The sequence below is a fragment of the Armigeres subalbatus genome, chromosome 1 (genome assembly GCF_024139115.2).
Source record: "Armigeres subalbatus isolate Guangzhou_Male chromosome 1, GZ_Asu_2, whole genome shotgun sequence".
In the NCBI taxonomy this organism is placed as follows: Eukaryota; Metazoa; Arthropoda; class Insecta; order Diptera; family Culicidae; genus Armigeres; species Armigeres subalbatus.
In genome coordinates, this window is record NC_085139.1 from 95250061 (window position 1) to 95264175 (window position 14115).

At 40.2% G+C, this 14115-nt stretch overlaps 1 protein-coding gene across 2 annotated transcripts in view; it reads left to right on the top strand.

Moving 5' to 3' along the window:
• Positions 1-14115, top strand: part of LOC134202810 (integrator complex subunit 5-like protein) — a 90584-nt gene that overhangs the window by 26647 nt on the left and 49822 nt on the right. For both annotated transcript variants that reach the window (XM_062677807.1, XM_062677804.1), the window contains exons 2-3: positions 12290-12440; positions 13802-14041. In XM_062677807.1, the coding sequence (XP_062533791.1) occupies positions 12312-12440; positions 13802-14041 (369 nt within the window). In that variant the 5' untranslated portion in view covers positions 12290-12311. The remainder of the gene's footprint in view (positions 1-12289; positions 12441-13801; positions 14042-14115) is intronic.

A 14115-nucleotide genomic window follows, 5' to 3' on the forward strand; every position in this document is an offset into this window, starting at 1 on the left:
TGGTGGAATTAAATGGAGAGTACTTAATTCGTCTTAGACACGAAATTAAAAACAAACATTTTTTTGCCTGCGATGTATAAAAGCAATATATGTAAATTGTTGGAAAAGTTAAATCCAACTACCTAAAGTGCAATTTTGGACCTTTCTTAAGTGACTGTTTTTATTACCTTCTTCAATGCATGCGAAAAGCATCATCACTGCTAGGGAGATTAATCTAGGTTTTTTATTGTTCCATGACAATAAAAAATTCTTTTTTTTAACTGGGTGGATATTATTCGTTATTCTTCATTATTAGTCGGATTTTCAAGGGTGCCCACTAGATCTGTTCACCATTTTCAAAAGTATTCCCGATTCAAAGTGCCACCCCCTTATCTTAATAAGGAGTTCAATTGGAGTATCTGGACCAAATTTCAGCCAAATCCGTCAATATTAGGAGGTGCATCAAATGAAATTACTGTTTTTTTGCACCTTTGCGTATCAATGTCTACCAAAACGGCAAAATTGATCAGCTAATTTGAATAAATTTGTCACTAATATATAGTTTAGACTATTATCTAGCACTTTGTAGATAATACTAAGGTGTTTAGAACATTTATTTTGTGTGTTTTAGGTGTATTTCTTCAAAAAAATAGCCAAAAACTTAATATTTTTCAATCAGTACCTATGAAAAACCATCAGGCTTAAATAATACCAATAATACGAACAACTTCACTTTTTCCCTTGGGTGTAACGAATTTTTCGTTCATACATCACTTTTGTCTAGAAATAATGCTTCGATGAGAAAATATCGATTTTTCATCATAAGGTACTCTAAATTCAAATTAACACCAATCCGCAGAACAAAAACATAGTTGCCATTGATTTTGACATCACCTTTTCGCATTCTACTGTACTATCACCAGAGCCTAAAATGGTCTACGTGGTACGTCTTCCGGCCGCAAATCGAACGATCCAAGGTTAGATTCCAGATTAACTTTTTTTTGTATCGAGAATTTTTCCTTGTAATTATATTTTTGTTCCATTCATTGAAATAATTTGAAGCATTAAAACAATCATAAAATGGGAAAATGCCATGCGGTTCAAACACCGGCAAATATCTATCTTAGCAATCTGATGCAAAATTAATTACCAACTGTCAGAACTACAATTAGACATGGCCGATTATGTTTGGAATGTCGGCCCCTTCCGGGAAACTTGTGCCGGAAAATGTTTTTCATCAATACGATGCGTTTTGCAAGTTTTTTTTTATAACCATAAGAAATTAAAGAAACCTATTCAAAATGCCAGTAATATTGTAGCCAAGGAAGTTGCAGAAACATGGGAAAATCTAGGCAAACAATCACGAAAAAGATGCCACATTTCTGCCAAAATTAAGAAACTTTTCGTTTCCTGGCGCATATTGATGGCAGATAGGAAGAAGGATGGAATCTGTTATAAGAAACGTCAACGAGAATGGCTTGAACAATTGGACAAGATTTTCGACGTGTCGAGTAAATCAAGAACAGCTGAGAGTAATCATCTGTTACCATTTGAAGGTATTTATTTTAAAATATGTTTTGAGATCATTAATCAAGTTAATATTTGTTTATCAAGAAATTAAAAGCAACACCATGATACCATTGTCCGAGAACAGATTTTACAAAGAGGAACCAGACTGCTCAAAAAGTGTTGAGCAAATGGAACTTCGCTCACAGAATAAAAGTTTGTGTTACAATTTATAATTTAGACATAGGGATTAATTTTATTTTGAAATAGGCAAGGAAAACATAGAGGAAAATGTGTCGTTAAGAACCAAAAATGATGATTATGATACTGATAGCGACTACAACAAGCCTAGCCCTAAAAAACTGAAGATGAGATACTGCATTCCTAATGTTATAATATCACTATATTTATCTTAGGTTGTAACCCGCCATTTTAGGGTTACAATTAAAACCGCTTGGTTCTTGGGCCAATTTAGTTCAGACCCCAGAAAAAGAATTGTAAATATATGTTTATGTGTTTGTTTACTAATTTATTATTAAATGTCTATGTATGAAATAAATTTCTATGGTCCATATTTATATGTTTGATTGATGTTAATTCTGTACATAGTAGTTATAGGGTGTATGCAAACAATTATTATAGAAAAAGATGACGCTTGTGTCCAATTTTGTTATATTAGTGTTAATTGTTTGTCTACTTCCTGGTTGGTGTTGAGAAAAATATGTATTCGCATTATTTATCAAATTATTTATTTACATACTTTATTTAAAGATTTATTTACACTACATTAATTAAATTATCTATATACACTATTTACAATTGAATATATAATATGAAAAAAAAACAAAGAAAACAAGCACTTAGGGTCTAATTATGTAAAGATTTTGCATGCAATCTAGTCCACTAAATTTATTTAAATTCAAATTTGAATTGAAAACAAAACACCAACCAAAACCCCTCCAACAGTACTAAAAATATCGCAACGAGAAACGCAACAAACGATACAGGAAGAATGAAGTTGTAGGCGATGGGCATGACCATAGCAACGAGAAGAGGATATAAAAGGCCCGGGAGCAATAGACCCGGCCTCTTAGTTTTGATCCGGTCCAGAGGAGTGAGGAATTGTGGTAACACCCGCGAATACGCCCGTTCATTGCGATTCGTAGTTCCGCGAGTTTGTGAAAAGTTAAAGTCTAAAACTTACAAACTAAATTAAAATCTTAAACCCTAGTGAATTAAAACTTAACAGCTAAAACACCAAATCAGTTAAAATTCGCTAAAAGCTAAATGTGGTACGGACCTATGCTTGGCTGCACTACGAACGATCAGAAAATACACCCAAAAATTGAACAATCAAAAGTGATATTCTGATCGAGCTAAGCCGGCTTGGTCATTATCGTACCTAGCAATATTATCCGAGCGAGCGTAGTGCAATAATTTTGAACAAGAACGATAGATAGTGGTCCGTAGCTGGCGGTAGAAAAGTGCGTATCGTGGATAGAAGAGACACAAGCACATGGTGGACAAGTGTACTGGTGTTACGAAAAGTCTGTTGCCGCCAGCTCATGGTGTCTTCTCGCTCGGATCGGACCAAAGAAGTGATAGTGCGCGTGCGAAATGTACCACTCCCTGGACTAGCGGAATTATGCCAAACGCTACACATTGGCAATTGTGTTACCAGTGGTTCCCTTGCTAGAAGTGGGAACGAAGCTACAAAGTGTCTCCAAGGCACGGTATGTTGAAACTAAGTCCTATCGTCTGCTAAGAAGTGAAAGCCCCTCGCTGCTTCGAGGATCGCCCCTGGAACCTGTGATGCTGCATGTCGACCACCGCTCATCGATCGGCCGCAACGTAAATGTGCACATGTGACGAATGAGAGTATGAATTCAAGGAGTAATAAATCGCAAGTATAAAATTTATGCTGAGATACACGCTAATAAATCGTCCCTAAAAGTGATCACAATTGTGTCTATAAAAAGTATTAGTTTTTTGAATAAATGCATTATTGTTTTCCTATCTGAACTAAATTGATTAGAATTAAGTATAAAAATATTACATTCCATCTCGCTTATTTTTGTGCTTGTTTTCTGTGCCTAATTTGTATTTCATCTGCCCAAAAGCCACGAGGGAAGCTAGTCCACCGAAATTAATTAATCTCTCTCTCAGGAACACGACTACACTTAAACGACCCGAACAAATCAGACTATCGTAAACGAGGCTGTTGTAGAGCCCACCCCAAGTGGACACCGTGGCTAGACCAGTGTCCAGGGGATTAGCCAAGGGTCCATCTGACCCTTGTAGACAGTAAGATAGTTTCAAGGTATGCGGAATGATTCACTACAACAAGCAAAAATACTCGCCACAAAAAAAAATTAATCTGTAATCGAACCTTGGATCGCTCGATTTGCGGCCGGAAGACGTACCACGTACACCATTTTAGGCTCTGATGATATTCAGGGGCATTCTCGAGTCCCTTCGAAACCCGTAGAGGGTTACGGCAAGGTGATGGTCTTTCGTGTCTGCTATTCAACATCGCTTTGGAGGGAGTAATACGAAGGGCAGGGATTGACACGAGTGGTACGATTTTCACGAAGTCCGTCCAGTTATTTGGTTTCGCCGACGACATTGATATCATGGCACGTAACTTTGAGAGGATGGAGGAAGCCTACATCAGACTGAAAAGCGAAGCTAAACGGATTGGACTAGTCATCAACACGTCGAAGACGAAGTACATGATAGCAAGAGGCTCAAGAGAGGTCAATGTGAGCCACCCACCACGAGTTTCTATCGGTGGTGACGAAATCGAGGTGGTTGAAGAATTCGTGTACTTGGGCTCACTGGTGACCGCCGATAACGATACCAGCAGAGAAATTCGGAGACGCATAGTGGCTGGAAATCGTACGTACTTTGACTCCGCAAGACGCTCCGATCGAATAGAGTTCGCCGCCGTACCAAACTGACTATCTACAAAACGCTTATAAGACCGGTAGTTCTCTACGGACACGAGACCTGGACGATGCTCGTGGAGGACCAACGCGCACTGGGAGTTTTCGAAAGGAAAGTGTTGCGTACCATCTATGGTGGGTTGCAGATGACGGACGGTACGTGGAGGAGGCGAATGAACCACGAGTTGCATCAGCTGTTGGGAGAACCATCCATCGTTCACACCGCGAAAATCGGAAGACTGCGGTGGGCCGGGCACGTAGCCAGAATGTCGGACAGTAATCCGGTGAAAATGGTTCTCGACAACGATCCGACGGGAACAAGAAGGCGAGGTGCACAGCGGGCAAGGTGGATCGATCAGGTGGAGGACGATTTGCGGACCCTCCGCAGACTGCGTGGTTGGCGAAGTGCAGCCTTGAACCGAGCTGAATGGAGAAGTCTTTTATGTGCAGCACAGGCCACTCCGGCCTTAGTCTGATGATAAATAAATAATGATATAGCAGTAGAATGCGAAAAGGTGATGTCGAAATCAGTGGCAACTATGTTTTTGTTCTGTGGATTGGTGTTAATTACCCTATTTGAATTTAGAGTACCTTATGATGAAAAATCGATATTTTCACATCGAAGCATTATTTGTAGACAAAAGAGATGTATGGACGAAACATTCGTTACACCCAAGAGAAAAATTGTAGTTGTTTGTATTATTGGTATTATTAAGTCTGATGACTTTTCATAGGTACTTATTGGAAAATTTTAAGTTTTTGGCTATTTTTTGGAGAAATACACCTAAAACACGCAGAATAAATGTTCTAAACAGCTTAGTATTATTTACAAAGTGCTAGATAATAATCTAAACTATATATTAGTGACTAATTTATTCAAATTAGCTGATCAATATTGACCTTTTGGTAGACATTTATACGTGAATTTGCGAAAAAACAGTAATTTCATTTGATGCATCTCCTAATATTGACGGATTTGGCTGAAATTTGGTCCAGATACTCCAATTGAACTCCTTTTTTTTTATCTATTGTATTTATTTGACAGGCTCAGGCGTGTATAACACTTAACGGAGCCGAGACTATTAATGATATTTACAATCGATATCATCTTATTATCTACAGTTAGTAAGGGAAAGGGACAAAGACCAAGATACTCGTGGCGACTCAAGGTTAGATTGCATAATTTGGTGATGGACGGGGTTGGGATTCAGGTTTGAGGTATTTCAGCTGCTCATCCGGGTATTTGACGTCATGTCTGGTTTGGCGTTGCGTCGTGCTCGAGTTTTGGTTCTTCAGGGAGCATCTTCCGGATGGCCAGAGCTTCATGGTACACGGAACAATAAGACAGAGACAAGAAAAAAACTGAGAAAGAAAAAATTGAAGTATTAGACTTTGATGTCAGACGAGCAAAGAAAGGAATAGATGGCCTGCAAATAAACCACATCGCGATCTCCCAAAACACCTCGAACTTCCCTGAAGGGTTGTTTACCTCGGGCCACAAGGGTATCCAATAATTGCTCTCTTGAGGCGCCATTTTCCGTGCAATACCAAACTACGTGATCGATGTCATCGTAACCGGCTCCACACCTACATAGATTGCTATCGACCAGGTTAATTCTATGGAGATGTGCGTTTAGTGAATAGTGATTGGACATAAGCCTCGACATCGTGCGAATGAAGCCTCGGCTTAAGTCCTCACCTCTGAACCACGCTCGCGCAGAAACTTTAGGAACTATGGAAAATAGCCACCGTCCAAGTTCATTGTGTGACCAAATCATTTGCCAATTTTGAAGAGTACTCTGACGGACTAATGGGAAAAACTCGTTGTTCGAGATTCGTCTATCATAAACTTCACCTTCCTGTGCGCCCACCTTTGCTAGCGAGTCCGCCTTCTCATTGCCATAGATTAGGCAATGGGATGGGACCCATACAAAGGTAATCTTGAATGATCTTTCGACCAAATCACGCATCTGCTCTCTTACAGTTGTAAGAAAGTAAGATGCGTGCTTAACAGGTTTCATCGACCGGAGTGCCTCGATAGAACTAAGACTATCCGAGAAGATGAAATAATGGTCTACAGGCTGATCAGAAATAATCCCCAAAGCGAAATTAATTGCTGCCAGCTCAGCAACATAAACCGAACACGGTTCTTGAAGTTTTCGGAAGGTGGTTGAATTTACGTTGAAAACACCGAAGCCAGTGGATCCGTTAATGCGAGAATCATCAGTGGAATATCTGTTGTTGCAATTGACATGTTCATATTTTTCAGAAAAAATGGAAGGGATAGATATTTGTCGAAGATGATCTGGTATTCCTTGAATAGCGTGTTTCATGGACAGATCGTATTCAATTGAGGAACTGTCGTTGACGAAGTGAACTCGAGGTGGATTATAACATGGAAGACAGAGATCTGACGATATGTAGTTGAGATAGACTCGCAGGTATCTTGAACGATGAGCCAGTTCAAGCATATTATCGAAGTTTTCTAATACAAGTGTGTTACTTGTTCCACATTTGATCAGTATTCTAAGTGAGAGCTCCCAGTAACGGTGCTTTAAAGGAGTGACTCCAGCAAGCACCTCCAGGCTCATGTTATGCGTTGAGTGCATACAGCCAAGAGCAATACGCAAACAACGATATTGAATTCGTTCCAATTTGATTAGGTGGCACTCAGCTGCTGAGAGGAAGCAGAAAGAGCCATACTCTAAAACAGAGAGAATAGTCGTTTTATATAGTTTGATGAGGTCTTCCGGGTGAGCGCCCCACCAAGTTCCGGAGATAGAACGAAGAAAATGGATCCTTTTTCGGCATTTCTCTAACAAATAATCAATATGGGGTTTCCAGGTACACTTGGAATCAAACCAGACCCCAAGGTATTTAGAAGATAAAGATTGGTTTATGTCATCTTTCAACAGCTTTAGTTTCAGTTGAGCTGGGTACCGCTTCTTAGTAAACACTACCAATTGAGTTTTTTGCGGAGAGAACTCGATCCCTAAATGTCTGGCCCAAACAGTCAGGTTATTTAGGGAATTTTGCAATGGTCTTTGCAGGACATTTGCACATGAACCTCTTAGAGAGATCACGGCATCATCTGCAAGTTGTCTAAGCGTGCATTGTCCTTCCAAACAATTGTCAATATCTTTAACATAGAAATTGTAAAGCAAGGGACTTAAACATGAACCTTGGGGAAGGCCCATGTAGCTATTTCTGGAAGTTGTCAGAGTGCCGAGACTAAAGTTCATGTGTTTTACTGACAACAAATTGTACAAGAAATTATTCAAAATAACGGGTAATCCACTACTGTGCAGATTTTCCGACAGTACTTCTATGGAAACAGAATCAAAAGCGCCCTTAATATCCAAGAAAACTGAAGCCAGTTGCTCCTTGTGCGCATAGGCCAGCTGTATATCTGAAGAGAGCAACGCTAGACAATCATTTGTTCCTTTACCTTTTCGAAAACCAAACTGAGTATTTGAGAGTAATGCGTTTTGTTCGACCCAATGGTCAATTCTTGAAAGGATCATTTTTTCCAATAACTTTCTCATGCATGATAGCATGGCAATCGGTCGGTATGAATTGTGATTAGACGCTGGCTTTCCAGGCTTTTGAATTGCTATTACTTTGACCTGTCGCCATTCAGGTGGCACAATGTTGTACTCCATGAAACAGTTGTACAGTTCAAGTAATCGTCTTTTTGCGATATCTGGGAGGTTTTTCAGAAGATTGAATTTGATGTTATCGCATCCCGGAGCAGAGTTATTCGATGAAAGAAGAGACATAGATAGTTCCAGCATTGAGAATGGTCCACCCAAAGAACCGGGATCAAACGTAGATTCTCGAAATAGCGGTTCAGCTGGTACGGAATCTGGACAGACCTTTTTTGCGAAGTTGAATATCCATCGATTGGAGTATTCTTCACTCTCGTTGGTGGAAATGCGGTTCCGCATGTTGCGGGCCGTTTTCCAAAGTATTGTCATTGAGGTTTCTCGTGATAGTCCCTCGACAAAACGTCGCCAGTAGCTACGTTTTTAGCCTTGAGAAGATTGTTTAGCTTTCTTTCAAGCCTCAAATACTCTTCAAAAAGCTCAGACCTTCCGTGTTTACGGAAAGCCTTGAAGGCATCAGATTTCTCGGAATACAACTTAGTACATTCATCATCCCATCCAGGAGTGGCTGGTCTTCTCATGACAGATGTACTTGGAACGCGTCGTTTCTGAGCTTCTAGTGCGCTTTTATGAATCAATTCGGTAAGGAATCGATACTCATCCAGTGGCGGAAGAATATCAGTTGCTTCAATACCAATTTTCACCGCCGATGCAATTTTTGCCAGTCAATGTTTTCGTGAGGTCGAAAGGAACATTAACTGGCACTGATCGTTGATAGCCGCTTTTGATTGTGGTGACTATCGGCATGTGGTCACTACCATGGGGATCTTGGATTACCTTCCACGTGCAATCTAATGATAGTGAATTAGAGCATAAAGACAGATCTATTCGACTTTCCTGACCTTGAGGTCCTATTCGAGTTACTTCGCCTGTGTTCAAAATATTCAAGTTGAAATCGTCGCACAAATCATAGAAAATAGGCGCTCTGTTATCGTCTCTAGTTTCGCCCCATGCAATACCATGTGCATTCATATCACCCAGTATTAAAACTGGGGATGATAAAAGAGAGACTGCGCTCCAAAGATGCCGACGATTAAGTGAGGCATTTGGGGAATATACACTGAAGCTATGCAAAGGTCTTTATTCTTTACATTTACTTGGCAAGCGACGATTTCTAAACCATTAACAGTCGGAATGGGAATTCTGTAGAAAGTGTGACATTTTTGATTCCCAAAAGAACGCCACCATAATGATCATTCCGATCTTGGCGAATAATGTTAAAATCGTGGAAGTTGATTTCATCTTCAGAAGAAAGCCATGTTTCACAGAGTGCAAATATATCGCAATCGGAGTTGCGAATTAAAAACTTAAACACGTCCAATTTATGTTTCAGACTATGACAGTTCCACTGCAGCACAGTGATTGTATCTTGTATGGCCGTATTATCCATCGAAAGATACAAGTCCTGCAAGAAGGGGCCATGAAACAGTCAATTGCTTCAGATAACTTTCAACTGTTGGCATAAAGAGGTCAATGATTGGCCTCAATGAATTCGGAATATTGAATAAGTTCAAAATACGATCCACAAGGTCCTTAAAGGATATCAATCCTCGCTTGGACGAGATTCTTTTCTTGGAAGTGCGAGTAGCAATTTTCTGCTCAGAGATATTCCTTGACTGATGTTTCTTTGTAACATCAGTTTTAGGCAATGGCGGGAATGTCTTACTGCAACATGGGTCAAAAGGAGCAGTATAGACAGGCTGCTTCGGAATTTTAAATAATCCCCCATTACCATCATGTTTCGGCAAGCTTCTAGGGATGATTTTTGTTTTCTTACGGCGCAATCCCGGGGAAGACAGTTTCTTCCTCTTTTCGGGTACGTGTACCTCCGCAGAATCATCCATATCGGCTACGTCAGAGTCTGATTCGTCTATGGAAATGACATCATAAAAATCACTTACTTGAACGGCAGCTGAAATAGCAGCCGTTGCGTTGGCAGTTGCGGATGTGTCATGCGACTTCACCATTTCTGCATACGACTGCTTAGAGCGCTGTACTAACGAACGCTTAACTTTTTGGGTGCGCTTTTTGTACACCGGACATTCTTGCAAACCATGGGGAGGGTCCATGCCACAATAAGCGCACTTTGTAACTTGTTGTTGGCAGGACTCCTCCCTATGTTTTTCAAAACATTTGCCACAACGGGGCTTGTTGTCGCAAAACTCGGCAGTGTGCCCCAACTGTTTGCAGTTAGTACAATTGAAAACTCTGGGTACAAAAAGACGCACCGGAAACAACATATTTTCGATATCTACATATTTTGGGAGTATCGAACCGGCAAACGTTACCCGTAGCGAACCTGACTTCGAATATACTTTTTTACCATCTACCATGGCTGCTGAATGCAATTCCTTGCAGTCCAGAATGTCCACGGTAGATTGCAGGGCATTCTTTAAACGGCCTTTTCCTGCAAGTACATCCTTGCAAGTCAGGCTCGTTGCGTTAATCACGCCTTCAATCTCGACCTCTCGCGAGGGCACATAAACCAAATATTCCACATTATAGTTCTGGTCTTTTGCAATAGCATTTGCATCCTGGTATGTAGGTGCGGTTACACGTAGTTTGTTCCGATTGATCTGATGAAAATCAGTTTTCGGAAAACGACGCGTCAAGTCACGTTTGATTCCTAAAAAATCAATACTTTTCACTTTCTGCCGAAAGTAAACAACCCAAGGCCCAGGCGAAGAAGCCTGGTAGAATCGCGTGCGAACAACATTATCTTTGGGAGGCGTATCGCCTCCGTTTTCTTCATCCATCAAAAGCAGGATGAAGGAAAATCAGACAAAAAAAAAATAATAATAAATGAATAAAAAAAAATGATGATAAAGATAGAAAAAAATAAGGCCAAACTATATACCGTGATAGAATAATAAAATATAATAATAAATAAATAATAATAATAATTCAATTACAAAATTTCAATTTTTTTCGATCTCAATATTTTTGTCACACCCTGTACCTAACAACGGTAACTGGTGAAGACAAAAGTGATACAAACTATACAGCTCTAGCACTGCTGTGTGGTGAACACAAGTAGGTATAATACAACACAATGGGAACGGAGAAAATAATAAAATCAAATGCGGTTCTACTTATCCGTTCCCGTTCGAGATGCTGCACTCGTTGTTGTTGCTGCTTTTTAGCTGGATGGCATCCGATGATGCTGATGCTTCACAATGAACGTGCGACCCTTTAGTCGCACGAACACCTTCCTCACCAACCACGAATCGCCTACGACAATCCCTTTATCCACAGTAGGATAGCGAAAGATATAAAAAAACTCAGACTAATGAACCGAGAAAAAAACTCCACTGTGAACCGATAAAGTTACTGCCTGCGATGGAGACACGGACCTTCTCATCCGGCTACTTCGAGCGATTGGCAAAGAATGAATTGAACTCCTTATTAAGATAAGGGGGTGGCACTTTGAATCGGGAATACTTTTGAAAATGGTGAACAGATCTAGACTGCCCACTGTAGTGAATACCGAGCCACAAAACTAAAATGTCCCAAAATGCCAATTTTTCAAATCAATGGAATCAAACTAATTATTTCTCTAGTAGTAAACTTGTACGTCTAGATTTTGATTGGTATAAAAATATTGACATAATAACAATTAGAACCAAAGTTATGGACAAAACTCAAAAGGGTGCCCACCATCGAACCTCTTCCGCTACCTTTCTCAATATCCAACTCTCTGGTACTTATCAGGGTGTCGCTAAGCCGGTGGCCTCTTGCTAAGTTGCATCATCTCCCTAGGAATAGTAATCCTCATACTTTTGTTTTGTTTTGTTACAACAATTCTAATGTAATTTTCACTTTTTCTGATACTGAAAGTCACTTTTTTTCGTCATAGTTGGTCACTAAAGTCACTATTTTGAACGGCATTAATCGCTATAGCTGTAGGTATTGCTCTTGCAATGTAAAGAGAAAGTCGATGAAAAGTGTCCAAATTTCTTTCGTTCTTATTGATACTGCGAGAAATACAGCTATTTTTAGTATCGCGTTCAGTTTACCGTTAGAAAGATTCTCAGAATCTGATATCAAACTTTGCGAAAAATTAACTTATCAATCATACGCATGCTCATGCTCGTAAGAGAGATTCTCAGAATCCCACAACATCGTCATTCCATAGATTCTAGATACCTACTCCAACGTTTAATTAACATGAATCGTTTTCCTTTTCAATTATAGTGTCGCCGAGCATGCCATTGCAATGATGAGAAAGCTTCCCATCTTCAAGGGCGTAGACCCGGCGATTAAATCGGAAAAATTTGTCGCAGATAAAGGCAACACCAACAATAGCAGCTTCAACGACGATCAGCAGCAAAGAGGTTCCAACATGGTAAGTCTGTTTCACGTTCTTCTTCGTACGCTCATTTGAATCCCATATGGTCATAAACTGCTTATGTTGCATCGAAAGTTATTGTGTTTCATCCGACGGAATTTCCGACTTCGTTTCTATGCGGGCAGGCAGCAGGCGAATTCAGATTTAGCTGCACGCAGCAGAATATGTGCCTTCTCGGTGGTGGCGCTGCTGCTCCGGCAGTGCTACTTCAACACAATCAAGCCATTCATTTCGGAGGCGGTAGAGCATTTCAGCTCTACGCCGTACAACAACAGCGAGCTCTTTTGATCAATACCAACGCAACCATCATTGCATCCTTTGGCAGCTTTTTTCACGGTTGGCATCCGAGTTTGCTGCCGCCACCGCCACCATTGAACCCGGAACTTGTTCGATTGTTAGATACGGTCAAGCCTATTGCTTCTTTCTCTGGAGTATTTCAAGATCCCTCTGTAATCCGACGTCCCGTATCCATGGTAGATTGAACGTAATCTGCGGATCATTCTGTGTCAAATGGTGAAACAAACGGATTGTAACCAATCTGATTAATTTTCAGTTCGAACCAGGAATATCAACTGATTTAACTTAATGTAGAAAAACGTTAATTTATTGATATTCCATTGTGTTAAAAGTTGTGCGATTATAGATGTGTGATCAATATTTGTCATTGTGACAAAAAGTGCACTGATAGCTTTAGTCTGATAATGTTACCGTATCGATTACCCCTCAATTTGTACAACTACGGTATTATAATGAGGTACCAAATGTGGTACCGAATCGCACGCATTTTTATTGGCAACATGTGTTTGCGATCCTTGGGTTTCTTTCTATGTTTGTGGGTGGTATTCCAGCACAATATCGGCTCTTTCTCTATACCATTCGTATCCCATCGCCTTTGTGTATGACGGACGTAGATCTTCCACATGTTGGCTCAAACCAGCTGACACCCAAGTGTCCGGATTTCGGCTTTGTCAATTCGGGTACGCACGGTTGTAGAATTTAGCTACTCTCTGATAAGTTGGATTCTTTGAGGAGTTCTGTTGAATTTTCATTTTTCATCGATTTCTCTTTTAATTGAGGAATAAGTATAAGAATTATACTGTCTTAATCGACCATGCAGGTTTTCTCACCTTGCGGCTGCTTTTGCAACCCCCTTTGCAACACAAAGTCCCGAAATTGTCGGTGAAAAGACCCAAGTCCGAGCAAAAGAGATGATGAATAATGTAATGTTCTATTTGTATCAAATATAAACAGATCGATTGCAAACGCCTCGCAAATTTGTCACAGAATGATCCGGTTACCTTAACAATTTTAGAATATAGAAGATGGTCAACTATTACCACTTTGATGTATTTTTGCAGAACAACCAGTTCAACAAAAGTGGCGGCAATCGTCAGCAAAAAGGAGGAAACAATGCTAATTATAGAAACAACAATAATAATAATAAGAACAATAACAACAGTATGAATGGCGGTGGTGGATTCGGAACCGGCCTCAACAACTACCGCCAGCAGCAAGGTGGCAGGAATGATGACTACGGAGATGTGAATCTCATGACTATGGATTTCGAATCGCCAACAATGGCACAAACTCGTTCTTCGGTAAGTTTTGCCGCCGCTCGATATCGATTAAAATTATCCGGTCGTGTTTAAGAAGTGGAACATCTCAGCATCGC